This window comes from Mobula hypostoma, chromosome 6, assembly GCF_963921235.1.
Source record: "Mobula hypostoma chromosome 6, sMobHyp1.1, whole genome shotgun sequence".
Taxonomy (NCBI): domain Eukaryota; kingdom Metazoa; phylum Chordata; class Chondrichthyes; order Myliobatiformes; family Myliobatidae; genus Mobula; species Mobula hypostoma.
This window is the reverse complement of record NC_086102.1, coordinates 83,332,686-83,354,117: the sequence shown is the minus strand read 5'-3', so window position 1 is coordinate 83,354,117 and position 21,432 is coordinate 83,332,686. Positions and strand designations below refer to the sequence as shown.

The 21,432-nt window shown below is 43.4% G+C and overlaps 1 protein-coding gene across 7 annotated transcripts in view; it reads left to right on the top strand.

The window, feature by feature from the left end:
* Positions 1–9,617, top strand: part of shroom2a (shroom family member 2a) — a 249,094-nt gene extending 239,477 nt beyond the window's left edge. For 4 of the 7 annotated variants that reach the window (XM_063051090.1, XM_063051089.1, XM_063051095.1 and 1 more), the window contains 3 exons: positions 574–742; positions 6,539–6,811; positions 8,321–9,616. In XM_063051090.1, coding sequence (XP_062907160.1) covers positions 574–742; positions 6,539–6,811; positions 8,321–8,593 — 715 coding nt within the window. In that variant the 3' untranslated portion in view covers positions 8,594–9,616. Of the gene's footprint in view, positions 1–573; positions 743–6,538; positions 6,812–8,320 lie in introns of all 7 variants that reach the window. The other 3 variants (XM_063051093.1, XM_063051091.1, XM_063051094.1) reach the window with 1 other exon arrangement.
* The last annotated feature ends 11,815 nt before the right edge of the window (positions 9,618–21,432 follow it).

Genomic DNA, 21,432 nt, shown 5'->3' with positions numbered 1-21,432 from the left:
CTCTTAAAAGACCCTATTGTATCTACCACCACCACCAGCAGTGCATTCTACACACCCACCACTCTCTATGTGGAAAACTTACCCTTGACATCCCCTCTGTACCTTTCCAAGCACCTTAAAACTATGCCTCCTTGTGTTAGCATTTCAGCCCTGGGAAAAAGCCTCTGGCTATCCACATGATCAATGTCTCTCATCATCTTGTACACCTCTATCAAGTCACCTCTTATTCTCCGTCACTCCAAGGAGAAAAGGCCAAGTACACTCAACCTATTCTCATAAGGCATGCTGTCCAATCCAGGCAACATCCTTGTAAATCTCCTCTGCACTCTCTCTATAGTATCCACATTCTTTCTGCAGTGAGGTGACCAGAACTGAACACAGTACTCCAAGTGGGGTCTGACCAAGGTCTTGTATAGCTTGACCAAGGACTTATATAGCTAAAAGAAGAGATTTAACCTACTTTGCCATCCTGTTCAATGGAGGGATGGTAGGCTGATATGCCTGTTCCAGCGCAGTATTTTAAGTTAGTTTGTCTTGTGGTACTCGTGCTAATTCTGCCACATGTTTCACCAGGGAAGAAGAGACCATGCCGATTGGAGCATCCCTGACCACAAGCTCAACGTACTACAGCACATCTGCCCCAAAGGCTGAGCTGCTGAATAAGCTGAAGGATATGCAGCAGCAAATGGAGGAAGAGGAGGACTCTGAAGATGAGCTGAGTGCTGACCTGACGGAAAAGAAGGTAATCCACCCAGCTAACTCTGGGTAACCTGACAAACTCATCTGGTCAGGGGCTCTGCACCCTCATTCCTATGGCCCAGTGGCACAGCCAGTAGAGCTGTGTCCCAAAACACGCAGACAGGTATTCAGGTAAACAGCCGCATTAAATTGTTTCCAGTGTCTAGATGAGTGGTGGAATATGGGGGGAGCGGGCGAGACTGGAGAGAATAAATAGCTTTACGTAGAATTAATGTAAGTGGATGATTGACAATAGACAATAGGTGCAGGAGTAGGCCAATCGGCCCTTTGAGCCAGCACCGCCATTCACTGTGATCATGGCTGATCATCCACAATCAGTACCCCGTTCCTGCCTTCTCCCCATATCCCTTGACTGTGCTATCATTAAGAGCTCTATCTAACTCTTTCTTGAAAGCATCCAGAGAATTGGCCTCCACTGCCTTCTGAGGCAGAGCATTCCACAGATCCACAACTTTCTGGTTGAAAGTTGATGGTTGGTGTAAACTCAATGGGGCTGAAGGGTCTGTTTTTTGTGCTGCATCTCCCTGTGAGTCTTTGTTCTGCATGGACTGCACTTTCTAAACTACTGTAGATACAGTGGGTCAGAGTGACTAATCAGAATGATCATAGCTTCTTATCCCAATCACAAGGATTTTAATGTTCATCTGTGACAGTGTAGAGTAGACTCCTGTACGCAGAAACAGCTCCAAAATAATTGGTGTTGGCATAAAGTCATTCCTGGAGCAGGTGGTGTATCCCTGATTTTGAAGGTCTGTGTGGATGATGAAAACGGTTAACTCTCACAACTTATTTGGAGTATCTAGACCAGGGGTTCCCCATCTGGGGTCCACAGACCCCTTGCTTAATGGTATTGGTCCATGGCATACAAATGGTTGGGATCCCCTGGACTAGATGGACTCTTGATTTGCCAGGGCATGGAAGACTGCGGATCAAGTGCTGGTGCATGGGGTTAGTGTAGGTGGGCACTCGATGGTCTTCCTGGATCGAGTGGAGTGAAGGGCCTATTTCTGTGCTGTCTGTACTCTCTCTCATCCCCACTTGTATGAAATAAGTTTATTTCCATAAAGGCACCAAGTTCAAGATATTCAACTTTGCTGATGATGTGGCTTGTGAAGAAGGTGCACCTAGACTTCGGGGTTTGGGGTGGATATGGACAGGCTAAGTGAATGGGTGAAGCGTGGCAGATAAAACATAATGTGGTAAAAGTGTTTGGCTGAAAAAATAGGCAAATGTGGTACAGGCGTCCCCCAGGTTATGACAGCGTTCTGTTCCTGAGAGCTGTTTGTAATCTGAATGGTACGTAATTTGGAAGTAAACAAGAACAGTGTGTGGGAGGGATCACAGAAGCAGATGTGATGGGTGAGTGAGAGTGGCCTCCTGTTGGACTCACTAGCTCGGTGAGTGAGCCTGCTCATGGGGTGGAGAGAGAAGTCACACAGGGATGCCCGGCTTGTGCCAGGCAGAAGATTCCTGCGTACGGGGTTGCAGGTATCTTTTGTCAGCTGGGAATGGGACATTTTCTATGTGCAGGCTGTCAATAAGTTGGTCCTCTGTAACCCAGGGAGGACCCAGACTTGATAAATTGGTGTGGTATCCTTGTACATGGATCGTAGCAAGTTACTGTGCAGGTACAGCAATGAACAGAAAGGCAGAGACTGAAAAGATGGGGTGGCGGGGAGAGACCTTACCAGATATTGAAAGGCCTGGATAGAGTGGAAGTGGAGAGGTTGTTTCCATTTGTAGGAGGATCTACAATCCAAGGCTTAGACTCAGAACAAAGAGACATCCCTATAAAGCTGAGCTGAGGAGAAACTTCTTCAGCCAGAAGGTGATGAGTCTGTGAAATTTGTTGCCACAGAGGGCTGTATATTTAAGATAGAGGGTCATAGATTCTTGATTGGTTAGGGTTATGAGTTACAGGGAGAAGGTTGGAGAATAGGGTTGAAAAAAAATAGCCATGATTGAATGGTGATGCAGACAAAGTGCTTAAATGGACTAATTTGGCTCCTATAACGTGGTCTGTGTTGGCCTTTATTACAAGGGGACCTTGTGTGTAGTTTGTAGACAGCTTACTGCAGTTATACAGGGCTCTGGTGAAACCATACCTGGAATGCGGTGTACCATACCTTAGGAAGGATGTACTTGTAGGGGGAGTGTAAAGACGCTCAGTATATTGACTTCTTGTTCTATTAAGCAGACTGGGACTTAGATTTGGATGAATGAGTGGTGATCCCATTGAAATCTACAAGAGAATTTTGGAGATTGAGATAATCTGTGATCTTATTGAATGGTGGAGCAGGCTCGGGGGATCGAATGGCTGTCTCCTGTTTCTGTTTCTTATGCATTTATGTTCTTTCCATGAGGAAACCAGCCACGTGCACCGTGGCTTGAAATGGAAAGATTTGTGAGTTCTGTTCTTGCTCGCCATTCTTACTAAGAATCACCAAATGGTAACGGCTCAGAAGCTGTTGTTGGTAACTACTGTGGGCAAGAGCCCTGCCATTCATCCCCCACACCACGCACAGCCACCCTGCAAGTTACTTCCTTTCCCATCTAGCTCCTTTTGAACACTACACCTGAAAAAGCACATTCCAGACTGTAACTGTTCACTGTGGAAAAAATTGTCCTTGACACCTTTGGTTCTTTTGACATTATTTTCAACTTATGCCGTCTCATTTTGACTCCAGCACCAACGGGAACAATTATTCTCTGTCTATTCTGTATATACCCTTCATGCTTGTAAATACCTCCATCAAATTCCCTCACATCTAGTTACCATAAGATGTATGACTCAGAGGAGGTTCATGAAAATGATTCAGGATTGAAAGGAGTGTTTGATGGCTCTGGGCCTGTACTGGCTGGAATTCAAAAGGATGAGTGGTGACCTCATTGAAAGCTATTGAATGTTGAAAGGCCTTGATAGAATGGACATGGAGAAGATATTTCTAATGGTGGGAGAGTCTTGGACCAGAGGGGACACTCTCAAAATAGAGGGGCATCATTTTAGAATGGAGATGAGGAGGAATTTCTGTAGCCAGGGAGTGGTAAATTGGTGGAATTCATTGCCACAGGTAGCTGTGGAGGCAAGGCATTGGGTATATTTAAGTCAGTGGTTCATAAATTCTTGATTAGTCAGGGAATGAAGGGATACAGGGTGAAGGCAGGAGACTGAGGCTGAGAGGAAAAATGGATCAGCCATGATGAAATAGCAGAGCACACTTGATGGGCCTAATTCTGCTCCATTGTCTTATGGTCTTAAGGCCCTCATCCCTGATGTATTTTAATAAATCTCTTTTGTATCCTCTCCAAAGCTTCATTCCCCAGTTATGGCCAAACTAGTATTTTATAAAGGTTCATGTTGGCATCCTAGCCCTTGTACTCTGTGCCTCTGTTTTCATACCTGCATCCTGTCACTTATAACCAACTGTGCAGATATACACCCTTCAAACCTTGTTTTCCTTTAGAACTGAAGCCTCTGGTTTACAATGCTTCTTCTCAGTCTTCCCACAGAAATGTAACATATCTCACATCAAGTTCTAGCTGCCACATAGCTGCCCAATTTAACAGCCAGCCTGTATTTCCCTAAATATTACTTTGCTCTTCACAGTTCATATCGTTGGTGTCACACACATTTCCAAATGCTGCCCTATGTGTCCAAGTTAAAATTATAAATATATAAACAATTACAGCATCAATCCATCCGAAAGTCCATTGTCCGTATCCCTCCCATCAAACAAAAAAATGTTTTACTACTACTCTTTACTGTTTTTATAACCAATTTTCCTCTTTTTTTCACAACATTCAATCTTAAATGACACGATTGTTATGCGACACCTCATCAAGTTTTTGTATGTCACATCAACCACATTTCCCTCACCAGCTTTGTTGAGCATCTTCTCTATCTCCATTGCGAAAGGCAGGATCTCGGGTGGTTACTCATTTCAATTTGATTTTTCATTCCCATTTTGACATGTCTGTCCATGGCCTCCTGTACTGCTACAACAGGGCCAAATTCAGGTTTGGAGAGCAGCACCTCATTTTCCAACTAATACGGTCTCCAACCTGCTGGTATGAACATTAATTTTTATAACTTCTGTTAACTTCTCCCCCGCAACTCTTTTTTTCCATTTTCCATTCTGGTTAACCTTTCACTCCTTCTCTTCTCCTTACCTCCTCATCGCCTCCCTCTGATTCTCCCTCCTTCCCTTACTTTCATGGTCCACTGTCATCTCCTGTTAGATTCCTCCTTCTTGAACTCTTTACCTCTTCCACCTATCTCCTCCCAGCCTGTCACTGCATTCCCTCCCCCCCACCCACACACCGACTGTCCCCCTCATGTAGTCATAGTCATACTTTATTGATCCTGGGGGAAATTGGTTTTCATTACAGTTGCAGCATAAATAATTAAATAGTAATAAAACCATAAATAATTAAATAGTAATATGTAAATTATGCCAGGAAATAAGTCCAGGACCAGCCTAATGGCTCAGGGTGTCTGACCCTCCAAGGGAGGAGTTGTAAAGTTTGATGGCCACAGGCAGGAATGACTTCCTATGACGCTCAGTGTTGCATCTCAGTGGAATGAGTCTCTGGCTGAATGTACTCCTGTGCCCAACCAGTACATTATGTAGTGGATGGGAGACATTGTCCAAGATGGCATGCAACTTGGACAGCATCCTCTTTTCAGACACCACTGTGAGAGAGTCCAGTTCCATCCCCACAACATCACTGGCCTTACTAATGAGTTTGTTGATTCTGTTGGTGTCTGCTACCTCAGCCTGCTACCCCAGCACACAACAGCAAGCATGATCGCACTGGCCACCACAGACTCGTAGAATATCCTCAGCATCGTCCGGCAGATGTTAAAGGACCTCAGTCTCCTCAGGAAATAGAGACGGCTCTGACCCTTCTTGTAGACAGCCTCAGTGTTCTTTGACCAGTCCAGTTAATTGTCAATTCGTATCCCCAGGTATTTGTAATCCTCCACCATGTCCACACTGACCCCCTGGATGGAAACAGGGGTCACCTTTGCCTTAGCTCTCCTCAAGTGTACCACCAGCTCCTTAGTCTTTTTCACATTAAGCTGCAGATAATTCTGCTCACACCATGTGACAAAGTTTCCTACCGTAGCCCTGTACTCAGCCTCAACTCCTTTGCTGATGCATCCAACTATGGCAGAGTCATCAGAAAACTTCTGAAGATGACAAGACTCTGTGCAGTAGTTGAAGTCCGAGGTGTAAATAGTGAAGAGAAAGGGAGACAAGACAGTCTCCTGTGGAGCCCCAGTGCTGCTGATCGCTCTGTCGGACACACAGTGTTGCAGGCACACGTACTGTGGTCTGCCAGTCAGGTAATCAAGAATCCATGACACCAGGAAAGCATCCACCTGCATCGCTGTCAGCTTCTCCCCCAGCAGAGCAGGGCGGATGCTGTTGAACGCACTGGAGAAGTCAAAAAACATGACCCTCACAGTCCTCGCTGGCTTGTCCAGGTGGGCGTAGACATGGTTCAGCAGGTAAACTGGTCTCACCTATCACCTGCCAACTTGAGGACATTCCCTTACCCCACCACCACCTTATTCTGGCTTTTACCCTTTTCCTTTCCAGTCCTGTTGAAGGATCTCTGTCCGAAATGTCTGCTGTTTATTCCCCTCCAGAGATGCAGCCTGACTTGTTGTGTTCTTCCAGCATTGTGTGTGTGTTGCTCGAGATTTCCAGCATCTGCAGAACCTCACGTGCCTCCACTAACAATTTTGTTTGGTCCTGTTTGGTTTCTGCAGCAAGAACTGATTGACAGTATAAGCAAGAAGCTGCAAGTGCTGCGAGAGGCCAGGGAGAGCTTGCAGGATGACATCCAGGCCAACAACCTTCTGGGTGACGAGGTGGAGGCTGTGGTGAAGAAAGTGTGCAAGCCCAACGAGTTTGACAAGTTCAAAATGTTCATTGGAGATCTGGACAAGGTGGTCAACCTGCTGTTGTCTCTTTCCGGCCGGCTGGCCAGGGTGGAAAATGCTCTCAACACCTTGGAGGAGGATGCCTCTCCGGATGAGAAGGTACGTGGGTCTGCATTGTTGCGGCTCTGCATGTGCTGAAAACGCTACGCACTTTGATGTAGTGTTTGTGATCATGAGCTGATGACTCGGGGGTTGGCTGATTAACCAGGGCCATGCTCACATTACTTTATCAAATTTTATTCCAATTTTGTTTTAAGGATGTTGGCTTAGGGAGTTGTCCATATGGGACTGTAATCTTGGTGGCTTTGGTAAACTGAGCATTGGCCCCTCAAAGGATGGGAAAGTCTTGTTTGGACCAAGGATGCAAAGAAGTATTTACTGTTGTGGGTACTCTTCTCATTAACTATAGTTGGCGTAATTTCCTTCAGTGGTCGTGGGCTTGGTGAGGTAGTGCTGCTGCCTCACTGCTCCAGAGACTCAGGTTCGTTTCTGACCTCCAGTGCTGTCCGTGTGGAGTTTACACGTTCTCTTTGGCACTGATTAAATTTCACTCTGAAGGTGTGCTGACAGGTGATTTAGTTACCTGAAATTGGCAAATGACAGAATAACTAAACGGGGAGTTGGTAGGTGGGTGTGTGTGTGTGTGTGTGTGTGTGTGTGTGTGTGTGAGAGAGAGAGAGAGAGAGAGAGAAAAAGGCTTCAGGGCTCGAGAGGTGAAGGCAAAGAAGAATAGAATTAATGGCATCGCACTGCTGGGGGCTGGTTTGAACCCGATGGGCCAACTGGCCTGTGTGGTAATCAGAATGTTGCAGGGCCAGTGATCCCATTTCAATCCTGAACCCAGTGCTGTCTGTGGTGGAGTTAGCACTCCTTCTTTGTAACTGCAAGGATTTCCTCTGGGTGTTCTGTTGTCCTTGCCCATCTCAAGATCGTGAGGGCTGGTAGGTGAGTTGTGGTTGATTGGTAGAACATGTGGGGAGATGTTGGTAGGTGAGTTGTGGTTGGTTGGTAGAACGTGTGGGGAAATGTTGATAGGTTAGTCTTGGTTGGTAGAATGTGTGGGGAGATGTTGATAGGTAAGTTGTGGTTCGTTGGTAGACTGGTGTGGGGAGATGTTCGTAGGTGAGTTGCGGTTGATTGGTAAAACGTGTGAGAAGACGGTAGATTAATTGTGGTTGGTTGGTAGACTGTGTGGGGAGACATTGGTAGGTTAGTTGTGGTTGGTTGGTAGACTAGGGAGACGTTGGTAGGTTAGTTGTGGTTGGTTGATAGAATGTGTGGAGAGATGTTGGTAGGTTAGTTGTGGTTGGTTGGTAGACTGTGTGGGGAGACATTGGTAGGTTAGTTGTGGTTGGTTGGTAGACTAGGGAGACATTGGTAGGTTAGTTGTGGTTGGTTGGTAGAATGTGTGGGGAGATGTCAGGAATATGGGAAGGATAACAGAAGTGAAATTGACATGGTATCAGTGTAAATGGGTGGATGTTTGGATGAGGCAAGGGGTTTGTTTCTGTGCTGTATCTTTCTGTGACTCCAGATGGTAAGGTTGGCACAGCGGAACTTATGCAACGCATTCAGATGGATGAGTTACCTTGTGTTTATCTTTCTCAGCGGACTCTCACTCAAAAGCAGAAGCTCCTCACGAGGCAGCACGAAGACGCAAAGGAGCTGAAGGAGAACCTGGACAGGCGGGAGCGGCTGGTCTTTGACATCCTGTCCAGTTACCTGACGGATGAGCTCCTCCAGGACTATGAACATTTTGTCAAAATGAAGTCGGCCCTTACCATTGAGCAGAGGGAGCTGGAGGACAAGATCAAGCTGGGCGAGGAGCAGCTGAAGTGCCTGCTGGAGAGCCTACCCTTTGCAGATCAAAGTAGAATCTAAAGGGTTAACACTAACTGGACATTGAGGTGCTATCTTTGTGTGTGTATGTTCCCCTTTTGCTGCCTGTGTGCGTGGTATAGCTGGATCTGTCCACCAGGAGAGCTGAGCATGGGAGTAATTGCCCAAATGACTGAAAGCTGCGTTTCAGAGAGCTTCAATATTCTCCACAACATCCCATTGTTGTACTTGTAATATTGATAAGCTTCTGCATGTTTAGCTGCAAATACTTAACATTTCTGTTTCCACCTTTCCCCACAAAATTTGCTCAAATTTTGAACTAAAAAGAATGCAAAGAACATCTTCATTACTACTGTTGACCAAGAATCTAATACTTTGTCACCCTGTATTCCAATAAGTACAGGATGATTCCATGACACAAATATTATACATTCATAAAATGATGTGATGACTGAATTTTGTTTTTTTAAAAATGTGCATTAAATTAATTTATTGTAGCATAATTAAAATAAATAGGTGGTTACAGAATCCAGTGATGTTATTTTAGGTTGTAGTCATCAGAACAAATCAGTTTTATTTTGTTTTTCTTGGTTTACAAATTCTTATGCCCGAATAGGGCACATAAAATGGGTCGGGCTATTGATTTTTATGTGTTTGTCTGTGCTGCTTCCTCCAGGAAAACATTGGTTTTTAACTCCTAAGGAAAAAGCTCAACTCTTGAATGAACTGGATATGTGTTGGACCTCAAAGTGGTTCAGCTTTCATCTCTATAATGTGTGTTTGGTCTTTTAAAGAGCAAAAACTAATCAATTATGTTATCAGGCGAATACTGATGAAGATTTGCTTACACCCAGGCATTGAAGAGAAGGTTTTGCTTTCAGTCACTCAAACTATACTGCCAGGACTTCTGTAAAGTCCTTTAGGAATTCTGAACGGATTGACACTGTGTGTTTTTAATATATATATATATATAAAAAAAAACAAAATAATTGATGGCTGTTGTTGGACCATTAAAGTTCTGAATTTTGTTGTCTCTACCTAATGAGATGTTTTGTTTAAGTTCTTGGTTTGAACGTGTGCACATTTGAGAAGAAGCAAAATCAGGAATAGTCAGAGTTAGCGAGCACTGATTTAATTCTGGGAGAAGCACAGTTACCTGACAGAACTGAGGGAGGCACAGTTACAGTGCCTATAAAAAGTATTCATCCCCCTTGGAAGTTTTCATGTTTTATTGTTTTACAACATTGAATCATGGTGGATTTGATCTAGCTTTTTTGACACTGATCAACAGAAAAAAACTTCTGTGTCAAAATGAAAATGAATTTCTACAAATTGATCTAAATTTAGTGCAATTATTAAACATAAAATAATTGGTTGCAAATATTCACCCCCTTCAAGTCAGTAGATACACCTTTGGCAGCAATTACAGCCTTGAGTCTGTGTGGATGGGTCTCTTATCAGCTTTGCACATCTGGACACTACAATGTTTCCCCATTCTTCTTTACATAACTACTCAAGCTCTGTCAGATTGCATGGGGATTGTGAATGAACAGCCTTTTTCAAGTCCAATGGGATTGAAGTCTGGACTCTGACTTGGCCACTCCAGAACATTAATTTTATTGTTTTTAAGCCACTCCTGTGTAGTTTTGGCTTTATGCTTGGGCTCATTGTCTTGCTGGAGAACAAATCTTCTCCCAAGCTGCAGTTCTCTTGCAGACAGCATCAGGTTTTCCTCCAGGATTTCCCTGCATTTTGCTGCATTCATTTTACCTTCTACCTTCACAAGCTTCCAGGGGCTGATACAGTGAAGCATCCCCACAGCATGATGTAGCCACCACCATGCTTCACGGTAGGGATGGTGTGTTTTTGATGATGTGCGGCGTTTGGCTTATGCCAAAAAGCTCAATTTTGGTTGCATCAGACCAAAGAACCTCCTTCCAGCTGACTTCAGAATCACCACATGCCTTCTGGCAAACCCTACCTTAGATTTCATGTGAGTTTTTTTTCAACAGTGGCTTTCTCTTTGCCACTCTCCCATAAAACTGTGACTGGTGAAGCACCTGGGCTACAGTTATTGTATGCAAAGTCTCTTCCATCTCAGCCATTGAAGGTTGTAACTCCTCGAGAGTTGTCATAGGTGGCCTCCCTCACTAGTCCCCTTCCTGCATGGTCACTGAGTTTTTGAGGATGGCCTGCTCTAGGCAGGTTTACAGCTGTGCCATATTATTTCCATTTCATGATGATTGACAACTGTACGCCAAGGATATTCAGTGACTTGGAAATTTTCTTGTGTCCATTTCCTGACTTGTGCTTTTCAAGAACCATTTGGCGGAGTTGTTTGGAGTTTTCTTTTGTCTTTATGGTGTAATTTTTGCCAGGGTACTGACTCACCAGCAGTTGGACCTCCTTCTTCTGACTTTTGATGGGGATTGGCAGTCTCGCTTAAAGCTGCATTATTGCCACCTACTGGACTGGAGTGTGGTGCAGAGTGTTGGGAAATAAAACCCGTACTAGTTCTTTATCAAATGAAAATTAAATTACAATCATTTCCATAACTTAGTAAAGTTTTTAAATGAAAACTATCAACCCCCAAAGACAGTAGTGCAGCTTTCATTTGCTTTCTTTCAACTTTATATGCTTCACATTGCAAAAGAATGTATTTAACTGTTTCATAATGATGACAAAACCTACAAACCCCAGAGTGATGTTTTCCAAGATTAAGGAATAATTAAGCATAGTATGCCCAATTCTAAGTCGAGTCAATGTAATTCCTGCTCTTCTTGTCTTACCACCTTCTCCAAACAATCCAACAGTTTTATGTATTCTGTAAAGGTGTCTCCCCTTCTGCCCGTTATGCAACAAGATGTTTATTTATTGTTACCTGTAATTCAGGCACAAAAGCAGCCACGCCAACTTTATTTTTTGATCCATCAGTAAAAATGGTTAACATATAGCAATAATTTTCCTTAACGTGTTGATGAACAAACAGACTCTCAGGCATATCAGGATCCTCGGACTTCATTAAATCACGCAACCTAAAATCATTAAAGTGATAGGAAAAAGCCAAGGTGGGGTACCTACAGTGGGACATACTGCGTAATCTAGCAAACCCATATTCCTATCACAAGCAAGAAAAAAATCTGCAAATGCTGGAAATCCAAGCAGCACACAAAAAATGCTGGTGGAACTCAGCAAGCCAGGCAGCATCTATGGAAGAAAGTACAGTTGACATTTTGAGCGAGACCCTGCAGGATGGCTGGACTTCTTAAATTTGAAGATGAAGCTGATCCATAAGCTACACAGCCATAACTAAGTACAGATCTAATTAAACAGATTTTTGTATAGCACCCCAAGAATACCCACATAGACACCCAAGGATATTTAACTGACATTTGTCAGTTATCTACTGATATGGTGCTTCCATGTCAACCTATTATCCAGTCACATGCCATGAAATTTTACCACTGACCCTTCTTCAAGAGTTTGACCATATAATTTCAAATCAAGTGCTGGTCTGTTTGTAAAACACATAATGTGTGTTTTAGCTACTGAAAGCTTAAAACCCCATCTATTTGCCCACTTTTGACCTTATTAATTGTTAATTGCATCCTATATACAGTTAAATTCAAATTTCTACCTCTGATCTATAAAGCTCCATCATCTGCAAAAAGTGATTTACCAACCCCAGTACTTATCTCAGAGAAAATATCATTAATCATAATATTAAACAATAAAGGGCTACAACTACTGCCTTGTGTGGTCCTATTCTCTGTCCAATAGAACCCCCTAACACACTTTACCTACCCTTACCTACATTGACCATCCAAATAAATGAAACCCCTTTTTACCGGGCGCCTCTAGAGACACGGCTGGTTAGCCCCTCACTAGCAAGCCAATGTACTCAGTGGTGAGAAAACCACCCTTCTCAGACTCCGTACATCTCGGGTTGATATGAATTGGGCCCCACCTGATTGGGAGAGCCAGGATGTTTCAGCCACCCGTGCCCCAATCAGAGTGAATACTGTGTAAATGCTGCTCACTTGCAGTTGCCCGTCGGCAAGAAATAACACATCCTACACTGCATACAATTATAAAGAAAGTATATTAACAAATTTTAGCTTTATTGAACAGTGAATAGGAAAAAGAAAAGAAAACAAAGGGCTCGTTACAGTTAACTCAGTCCAAATGTGCTCACAAGTTGGAGCTCATCATGAAGTTGTCTAACTCATGCACTGGACTCACAGTCTGTGTGAAAGCACTCACCACCTTCCAAATGTTGCTCGAAATCCATCTCGAACAAACTGGCTCCCTCACGGGCTCCCTTCCTCCTTGAAGCCATTCATCTGTACAAAGCATCTTGTGCAACAGGGATAGCATCCTCGGCCATCTTCCTTCCTGTCTTCTCCCAGCTCCTGCCAAGAAGACCTCGACCCATACCAGTGTGTGTCACAAAAGCCTCTCCCCCGCAGTGTTCTCTAGAACCTTCTCCCAATTTCACCATCCTGATTGGCTGACACAACATTTCTAAGTTGAACAACATAGCCCTTTATCTTCAGCTGAAACCCAAGCATGTGAAATGCAGAACATGCTGCTCTTACAGAACTGCTAAAATGAAATACCTACAGCATAGCAATAAAAATCTTAACCAGGGTGTTACACCCTCCCCAACAAAAATAGTCATGTCCTCATGACTTTGAAATTTATCAACCCATCATTAATAACACAGTTTTCAAAGGAATTTCGTGACATCAGTACCTCCAATCCATTTGTAAACGGTAGTGACATATCTCAGTAGGGGGATAGATGCAACACTCTGTTCCCCTGGGGTGTCATAGGCCAGCCTATCAAGGGGTGTCCTGATTCTTTGAGACCTCCTTGTCCCATCTTCGGCTCCTTCAGTTTCAACCACTCCTTGTGACCCTTCCTGTCTAGCAGAAGGTAGCCCCCTCCCCTTTCTGTCACTTGTGTCTTCTGGCAGTTCAGGTCCCTCTGCTCCATGACTGAACTTATCTTCCTTCTGTTTAAGCCGGTGCTGCCAAACATCTTCAACCTCCACTGGTGCTAACCGGCGAGACCTCTCATGGAAAGGGTTGTCCTCACTCGCTCTAATAGTGTGGCAAGTACAGCTGGAGTAACCAACTTCAGACTCATCAGTAGAAAAGACATCTTCGCATTCCGATATCTCAGTTAATCTCATTTTCCATTCCTTGGATATATTGGCAAATTTGTGGCTTCCTGTCACTCTAGCTACTCCTCCAGGCCCTAACATGACAAACTTAGACTGGGTGTATACACAGTTCCTCGTTTCTGCTCATCCTCCGGTGTAGGAGGAACTTGCACCTTCTCAAAAGCAGCTCTGAACACAGGGTGAACGGACAAGGTTTTCAAAAAGTTCTCTCCATTTCTCTCCTTGCATGCTCCCACAAGCCTTCTCACAATTACAGTGTTTGTCCCCACAAGAATGGAAGCTCCATCCTTCTCAACTGAGTCCGGGCAGACCAACACCGGTGTGTCAATCGTCTGAGTTACTCCCACATCTGCTTCCAAATACTCCAGTTTCAATGTCAAGTATCATCGTATGGGTACCCTTCAGTACTAAGCCCCTGAATTTCAAGGGTACAAAGTGGCGTCAATGGTAAATGCATCAAATACTGGTTGTAAAAGGATCTATTAAGCAAAGTAACTTGAGAAACTCTGTCAAGTGTAGCTCTCAAATAGACACCTTCAATCTGTATGGATACATCAGAGCTTGGTTCCACTAAACCTTCAGGATCAGAGTTTTGTACTTCAGTATTTCCTTTGATACACTGATAGGAACGTATCCTCTCCAAAACGTTAGTCCATTCCTTTACTGGGTCCCTCCGTAATTTTACCCCTTTTCTTCGCTGTTTGAATAACCACTGGTTTACTTCCTGAAGATTTTCCCATCATTCACGCTCCCGCTTGAAATGCCCATCTTCTCCACAGTTGTAACAGAAAATACAGGTCACTTCCCTGGTCAAGAGACCCCGCTCAGCAGCCAGCAGCCCTTGTCTTAGTACATCCCACCAATGGGTCCAGCTTCCTATTGGCTTTGTTACACTTGGTGGCAGCACCAGCCAATATCATCCGAGGTACCTCAGCCCTCAGATCTTTCACGGCATCCTGCAAAACCCTTGCTTGTGTGGCATCAGGGGTCTCCTCAGCAACAGAGGCTACTACTGAGGATTTTGCCCTGCTGACGGAGGCTTCCCGCTCCTCTATTGCGTTTTCCTCCTTTCTAACTTCTCTGAGTAATTTGGTAAAAGATGGAGGAGGGCGCATCTTGCAGGTTATTTGAATACTTACAGCAATCACGTCATTTGACAGTGCGCCCTTCACAACTTGCTCCATCCTCAACAATTTCTCTCAGACGGTTGAATGCCCCCTTTGTGGCATGAACAGTGCAGTAGCTTCTCCAACCTGGAAATGGAGGCAGACAACTTCTCTCCTTCCTCCTGAAATATGTGCCTAAACTTCATCCTAAGATCGGCTACACTTCCAGCAGTGCTAAAGCATCTTCCAGAACTTGCGTGGAATTAGCTGATGTGGCTAATGGATTTTCTGGCTTGAGGAACCTCACTCTATCAGCTGCCGGCCCCTTTAATTTCTCTACCAGTCTCACTTTTTCCCTACTATCTGAGCTCTGCCATTCATCCAGTAACTGAGATGTCTGCACAGCCCAAGCCTCATATTCTTCTTCCCCAACGGGTGTGGGCTTCACCCCAGAGAACACTTCCAGACTACAATAACATTGGCTCTCTGCATTTATCAACCAGTGATGTAATAGCCAAAATGAGCTCAGAATTTAAATCAAACACTGAAGGACTCAGTAGACCTTTCACATCAGACAGCTCCTTCCCCTCACTTTGCAGAAACTTCAGCAACTTGTCTTTGAAGTCTCTGCCCTCACCTACGGGAGACTCATCTCCCAATTCTTCACCCTCACCTACTCTCCTCTCTTCTCTAAAAGTAAGGATGACCCATGGCCCTGTCTCTCCGGATACCCCAATCATACCAGGCAGATCCACTCCCGTCACATCCTTGCTAGTCTGCTCTAACACAACATCCTTTTCAGCCAATTAATCAAAATGCCATTCAACGAGGGTAACTTTCCCTAATACTTTAACGGCACATAAAACCCAAATCAACTATTCATCTGGGCTGCAGATTTCCACCCTGCTCAGAACACAAGCATTAGTTGTGGATAATCTCTTTGAATTGCTCCAAAACTTAATCTCTGCGACGTCCATAATTAAGTATCTCAATCACTTTCCTGGACACTAGTTTAAACACAGGCTTAAACACATAAACCACATAATCAATCCTTACAGAAAATACACAGTATTAGTGAATCAGATCCCAGATGAACCCCCACAATGAAACCCCTTTTTACTGGGTGTCTCTAGAAACACAGCTGATTAGCCCTTGGACAAGCCAATGGATTCAGCACTGAAAAAAATCACCTTTCTCCAAGTCCGTTCCTCTAGGGTTGATATGACTTGGGTCCCACCAGACTGGGAGAACCAGGATGTTTTGACCACCTGCACCGCAATCAGAGCGAATACTGTGTAAATATTGCCCACTTGCAATTACTTGTCAGCAAGAAATAACAGATCGTAACTGCATACAATTATAAAGAAAGTATATTAGCAAATTTCAGCTTTATTGAATAGTGAGGAGGGAAAAGAAAAGAAAAAAAATTAAAAGGGCCCATTACAGTTAACCCAGTCCAAATGTGCACACAAGTTGGAGCCCATCTTGAAGTTGTCTTTAACTCACATGCTGGATCCACATGAAAGAACACCTTCCAAATGTCGCTTGAAATCCATCTCGGGAGAATTTGTTCTCCTCCTTGAAGCCATTCATCTGCACAAAACATCCTCAGCCATCTTCCCTCCTGTCTTCTCCCAGCTCCCGCCAAGAAGACCTCGACCCACCCCAGTGTGCAACACAAAAACCTCTCCGCCCAGTGTACTCTAGAACCTTCCCCCCAATTCCACCATCCTGATTGACCGACACAACATCCCTAAGTTGAACAGCATAGCCCTTTATCTTTAGCTCAAATCCAAACATGCTGAAAGTAGAACTGCTAATATGAAATACCTACGGCATAGCAGTAAAAATCTTAACCAAGGCATTACATTAAAAATTCAGAGAACAAATATAAAGTCTTCCCCAACCCCTAATTTCCGTAATTTAATCAAAAGATGTTCCTTCCATAACATATCATATGCTTTTTCAATATCATAAAATACTGCTATTATAATTCTTTATTTGCCTGTACTTTCCTAATATCATCTTCCAACCATAAAACTCAATCCAATGTCATTCTACTATTCTGAAATCTGCTCTGATAAAATGCTATATCACCTCTTTTTTCCGAAATATAATTCAACCACTCTATTACCATACGTTTTATAAGTTTACATAAATGTAACGTTAATGATATTGATCTATAACTCGAAGGATCTGATGGGGGTTTCCCAGGTTTTAGAACAGACTGTCATTTTCCATGAGGAGGGAAGATGGCCTAAACTTCAAATATGATTCAAGTATGTTGTTAACTCAAGAGAGTTGTCGGCTATGTTGTATGATTAAAGATACAATAACCTATATCATCCCTTCCTGGAGGCGTCTGATCTGTACTATTAATGGCTTTCTTAAATTCACACAAAAAAAACTCGACATCAGTAATACTCTCATTGCTATAGCTGGCTTCCAACACATCAGGGTATTCACTTAGAACCTTGTTCCTACATTGTTTAGCCTCTTCACTTAATTTATCTTGATTATGAATTACAGCAAATGCCCAAGTCATTAACTCAGACTACTCTATTTCAGTAACAATCGTATTGCCTTCTTTAATCAATACTGAAATGTTATTAGCCCTATGAATTCCTCCCCCCATTTTCTTAATTATTCCCCAAACATCTCCAAATTTAATATCCCTTCCAATACTATCACAATATGACCTCCAGTAAACCTTTATCGCAAACTTCACTATTTTCCTCACTGCGGCCTGTGCCCTTTTATACTTAATAAGGTCACTCAGAGTGATACTTCTTATCTTTCCCAAATACCTTAGTTCTCACGCTAATTGTTTCTGCACACTCATCAGTCCCCCACGGCAGAGCCTTTCTCCTATTAAAGCCCTTGTTAATAGGAATCACTTCCTCCGTAGTTTGATGAATTATGTGACATAAGCTCTCATTGCAGAACTCCACATCAGCTTCAGCGTTCAGCCCTGACAGACATTCAGCACATTAAACCTCAAACTTCTCCCAATTTGAGACATCAAAATTCCACCTCTTAAAACTGGTCTTCTGTCCCCTATATAACTCCAAACCCAGGCTTATAAATATAGGAAAATGATCACTCCCCAGTGTTTATCTCCCATAACATCCCTCTCCCTCACTCCCAGTCTCATACCCCTCCCATCAGTAAAACACACAAGATGGGAAATATCTAAAAATTTTTCTACAATCAAACCATTACCATCATTCTGTGAACAACCCCACAGTGAACAATGTGCATTAAAATCCCCACACAATAAAACCTTCAGTGAACTAGAACTACATATGCTTTCCAACAAATCAATCAAAATTTTCCACAAGATTTGAAAGAATTTACCACTGTAATACCACCTGTTGAATCAAATACGAGGGGTGATTGATAAGTTCTTGGCCTAAGGTAGAAGGAGTCAAATGTAGAAAACCCAGGACATCTATTTTTCAACATAGTCCACGACTACATTTACACACTTAGTCCAGCGGTCGTGGAGTATACGGATCCCTTCATTGTACAGGTGATCCACAGCAGGGGTAATTGATAACTTTGTGGCCTATGGAAGCAGGAGATGAGTTATACAGCTCTATTATATGCACGTGCAGTACAACTCTTTGAGTGATAATGCAGAAAGGCTGAAGTTAATAACTCATCTCCTTCTTCTTAGGCCACGAACTTATCAACCACCCCTGCTGTGGACCACTTATGGAGGTCCAAGACGCCGAACTCAGAGAGACACAGTTATCTGTCAGAACTGAGAGAGATACAGATATCTGTCAGAACTGAGAGAGACACAGTAATCTGTCAGAACTGAGAGACAGAAATATCTGTCAGACTGAGAAAGACACAGTTATCTGTCAGAACTGAGAGAGACACAGTTATCTGTCAGAACAGAGAGTGACATAGATATCTGTCAGTCTGAGAAAGACACAGTTATCTGTCCGACTGAGAGAGACACAGTTATCAGTCAGAACTGAGAGAGACAGAGATATCTGTCAGACTGAGAGAGACACAGTTATCTGTCAGACAGAGAGAGACACAGATATCTGTCAGTTTGAGAAAGACACAGTTATCTGTCAGACTGAGAGAGACACAGTTGTCAGTCAGACCTGAGAGACACAGTTATCTGTCAGAACTGAGAGAGACACAGTTATCTGTAAGAACCGAGAGACATACAGTTATCTGTCAGAACTGAGACACACAAATATCTGTCACACCTGGGAGAGACACAGTAATCTGTCAGAACTGAGAGACACAGAACTATCTATCAGAACTGAGAGACACACAATTATCTGACAGGACTGAGAGACACACAGTTATCTGTCACAACTGAGAGAGACGCAGTTATCTGTCAGAACAGAGAGTGACACAGATCTCTGTCAGTCTGAGAAAGACACAGTTATCTGTCCGACTGAGAGAGACACAGTTATCAGTCAGAACTGAGAGAGACAGAGATATCTGTCAGACTGAGAGAGACACAGTTATCTGTCAGACAGCGAGAGACACAGATATCTGTCAGTTTGAGAAAGACACAGTTATCTGTCAGACTGAGAGAGACACAGTTGTCAGTCAGAACTGAGAGAGACACAGTTATCTGTCAGACTGAGAGTGACAAAGTTATCTGTCAGAACTGAGAGAGACACAGTTATCTGTAAGAACCGAGAGACATAGTTATCTGTCAGAACTGAGACACACAAATATCTGTCACACCTGGGAGAGACACAGTAATCTGTCAGAACTGAGAGACACAGAACTATCTATCAGAACTGAGAGACACACAGTTATCTGACAGGACTGAGAGACACACAGTTATCTGTCACAACTGAGAGAGACGCAGTTATCTGTCAGAACAGAGAGTGACACAGATCTCTGTCAGTCTGAGAAAGACACAGTTATCTGTCCGACTGAGAGAGACACAGTTATCAATCAGAACTGAGAGAGACACAGTTATCTGTCAGACTGAGAGTGACAAAGTTATCTGTCAGAACTGAGAGAGACACAGTTATCTGTCAGAACTGAGTGAGACACAGTTATCTGACAGAATTGAGAGAGACACAGTTACCTGTCAGAACTGAGAGACACAGATATCTGACAGACTGAGAGAGACACCATTATCTGTCAGACTGAGAGAGACACAGCTATCTATCAGAAGTGAGAGACACACAGTTATCTGTCATAACAGAGAGATACACAGTTATCTGTCAGAACAGAGAGATACACAGTTATCTGTCAGAATAGAGAGACACAGAACTATCAGAACTGAGAGACACACAGTTATCTGATAGGACTGAGAGACACACAGTTATCTGTCAGAACAGAGAGAGACTCAGTTATCAGTCAGAACTGAGAGAGACAGAGATATCTGTCAGACTGAGAGAGACACAGTTATCTGTCAGAACTGAGAGACACAGATATCTGTCAGTTTGAGAAAGACACTGTTATCTGTCAGACTGAGAGAGACACAGTTGTCAGTCAGAACTGAGAGAGACACAGTTATCTGTCAGACTGAGAGTGACAAAGATATCTGTCAGACAGAGAGAGACACAGATATCTGTCAGTTTGAGAAAGACACAGTTATCTGTCAGACTGAGAGAGACACAGTTGTCAGTCAGAACTGAGAGAGACAGAGATATCTGTCAGACTGAGAGAGACACAGTTATCTGTCAGAGAGAGACACAGATATCTGTCAGTTTGAGAAAGACACAGCTATCTGTCAGACTGAGAGAGACACAGTTGTCAGTCAGAACTGAGAGAGACACAGTTATCTGTCAGACTGAGAGTGACAAAGTTATCTGTCAGAACTGAGAGAGACACAGTTTTCTGTAAGAACCGAGAGACATACAGTTATCTGTCAGAACTGAGACACACAAATATCTATCACGCCTGGGAGAGACACAGTAATCTGTCAGAACTGATAGACACAGAACTATCTATCAGAACTGAGAGACACACAGTTATCTGACAGGACTGAGAGACACACAGTTATCTGTCACAACTGAGAGAGACACAGTTATCTGTCAGAACAGAGAGTGAAACAGATATCTGTCAGTCTGAGAAAGACACAGTTATCTGTCCGACTGAGAGAGACGCAGTTATCAGACAGAACTGAGAGAGACACAGTTATCTGTCAGACTGAGAGTGACAAAGTTATCTGTCAGAACTGAGAGAGACACAGTTATCTGTCAGAACTGAGTGAGACACAGTTATCTGTAAGAACTGAGAGACATAGTTATCTGTCAGAACTGAGACACACAAATATCTGTCAGACCTGAGAGAGACGCAGTAATCTGTCAGAACTGAGAGAGACACAGTAATCTGACAGAATGAGAGAGACACAGTTATCTGACAGAATTGAGAGAGACACACAGTTACCTGTCAGAACTGAGAGACACAGATATCTGACAGACTGAGAGAGACACCATTATCTGTCAGACTGAGAGAGACACAGCTATCTATCAGAAGTGAGAGATACACAGTTATCTGTCAGAACAGAGAGATAAACAGTTATCTGTCAGAACAGAGAGACACAGAACTATCAGAACTGAGAGACACACAGTTATCTGATAGGACTGAGA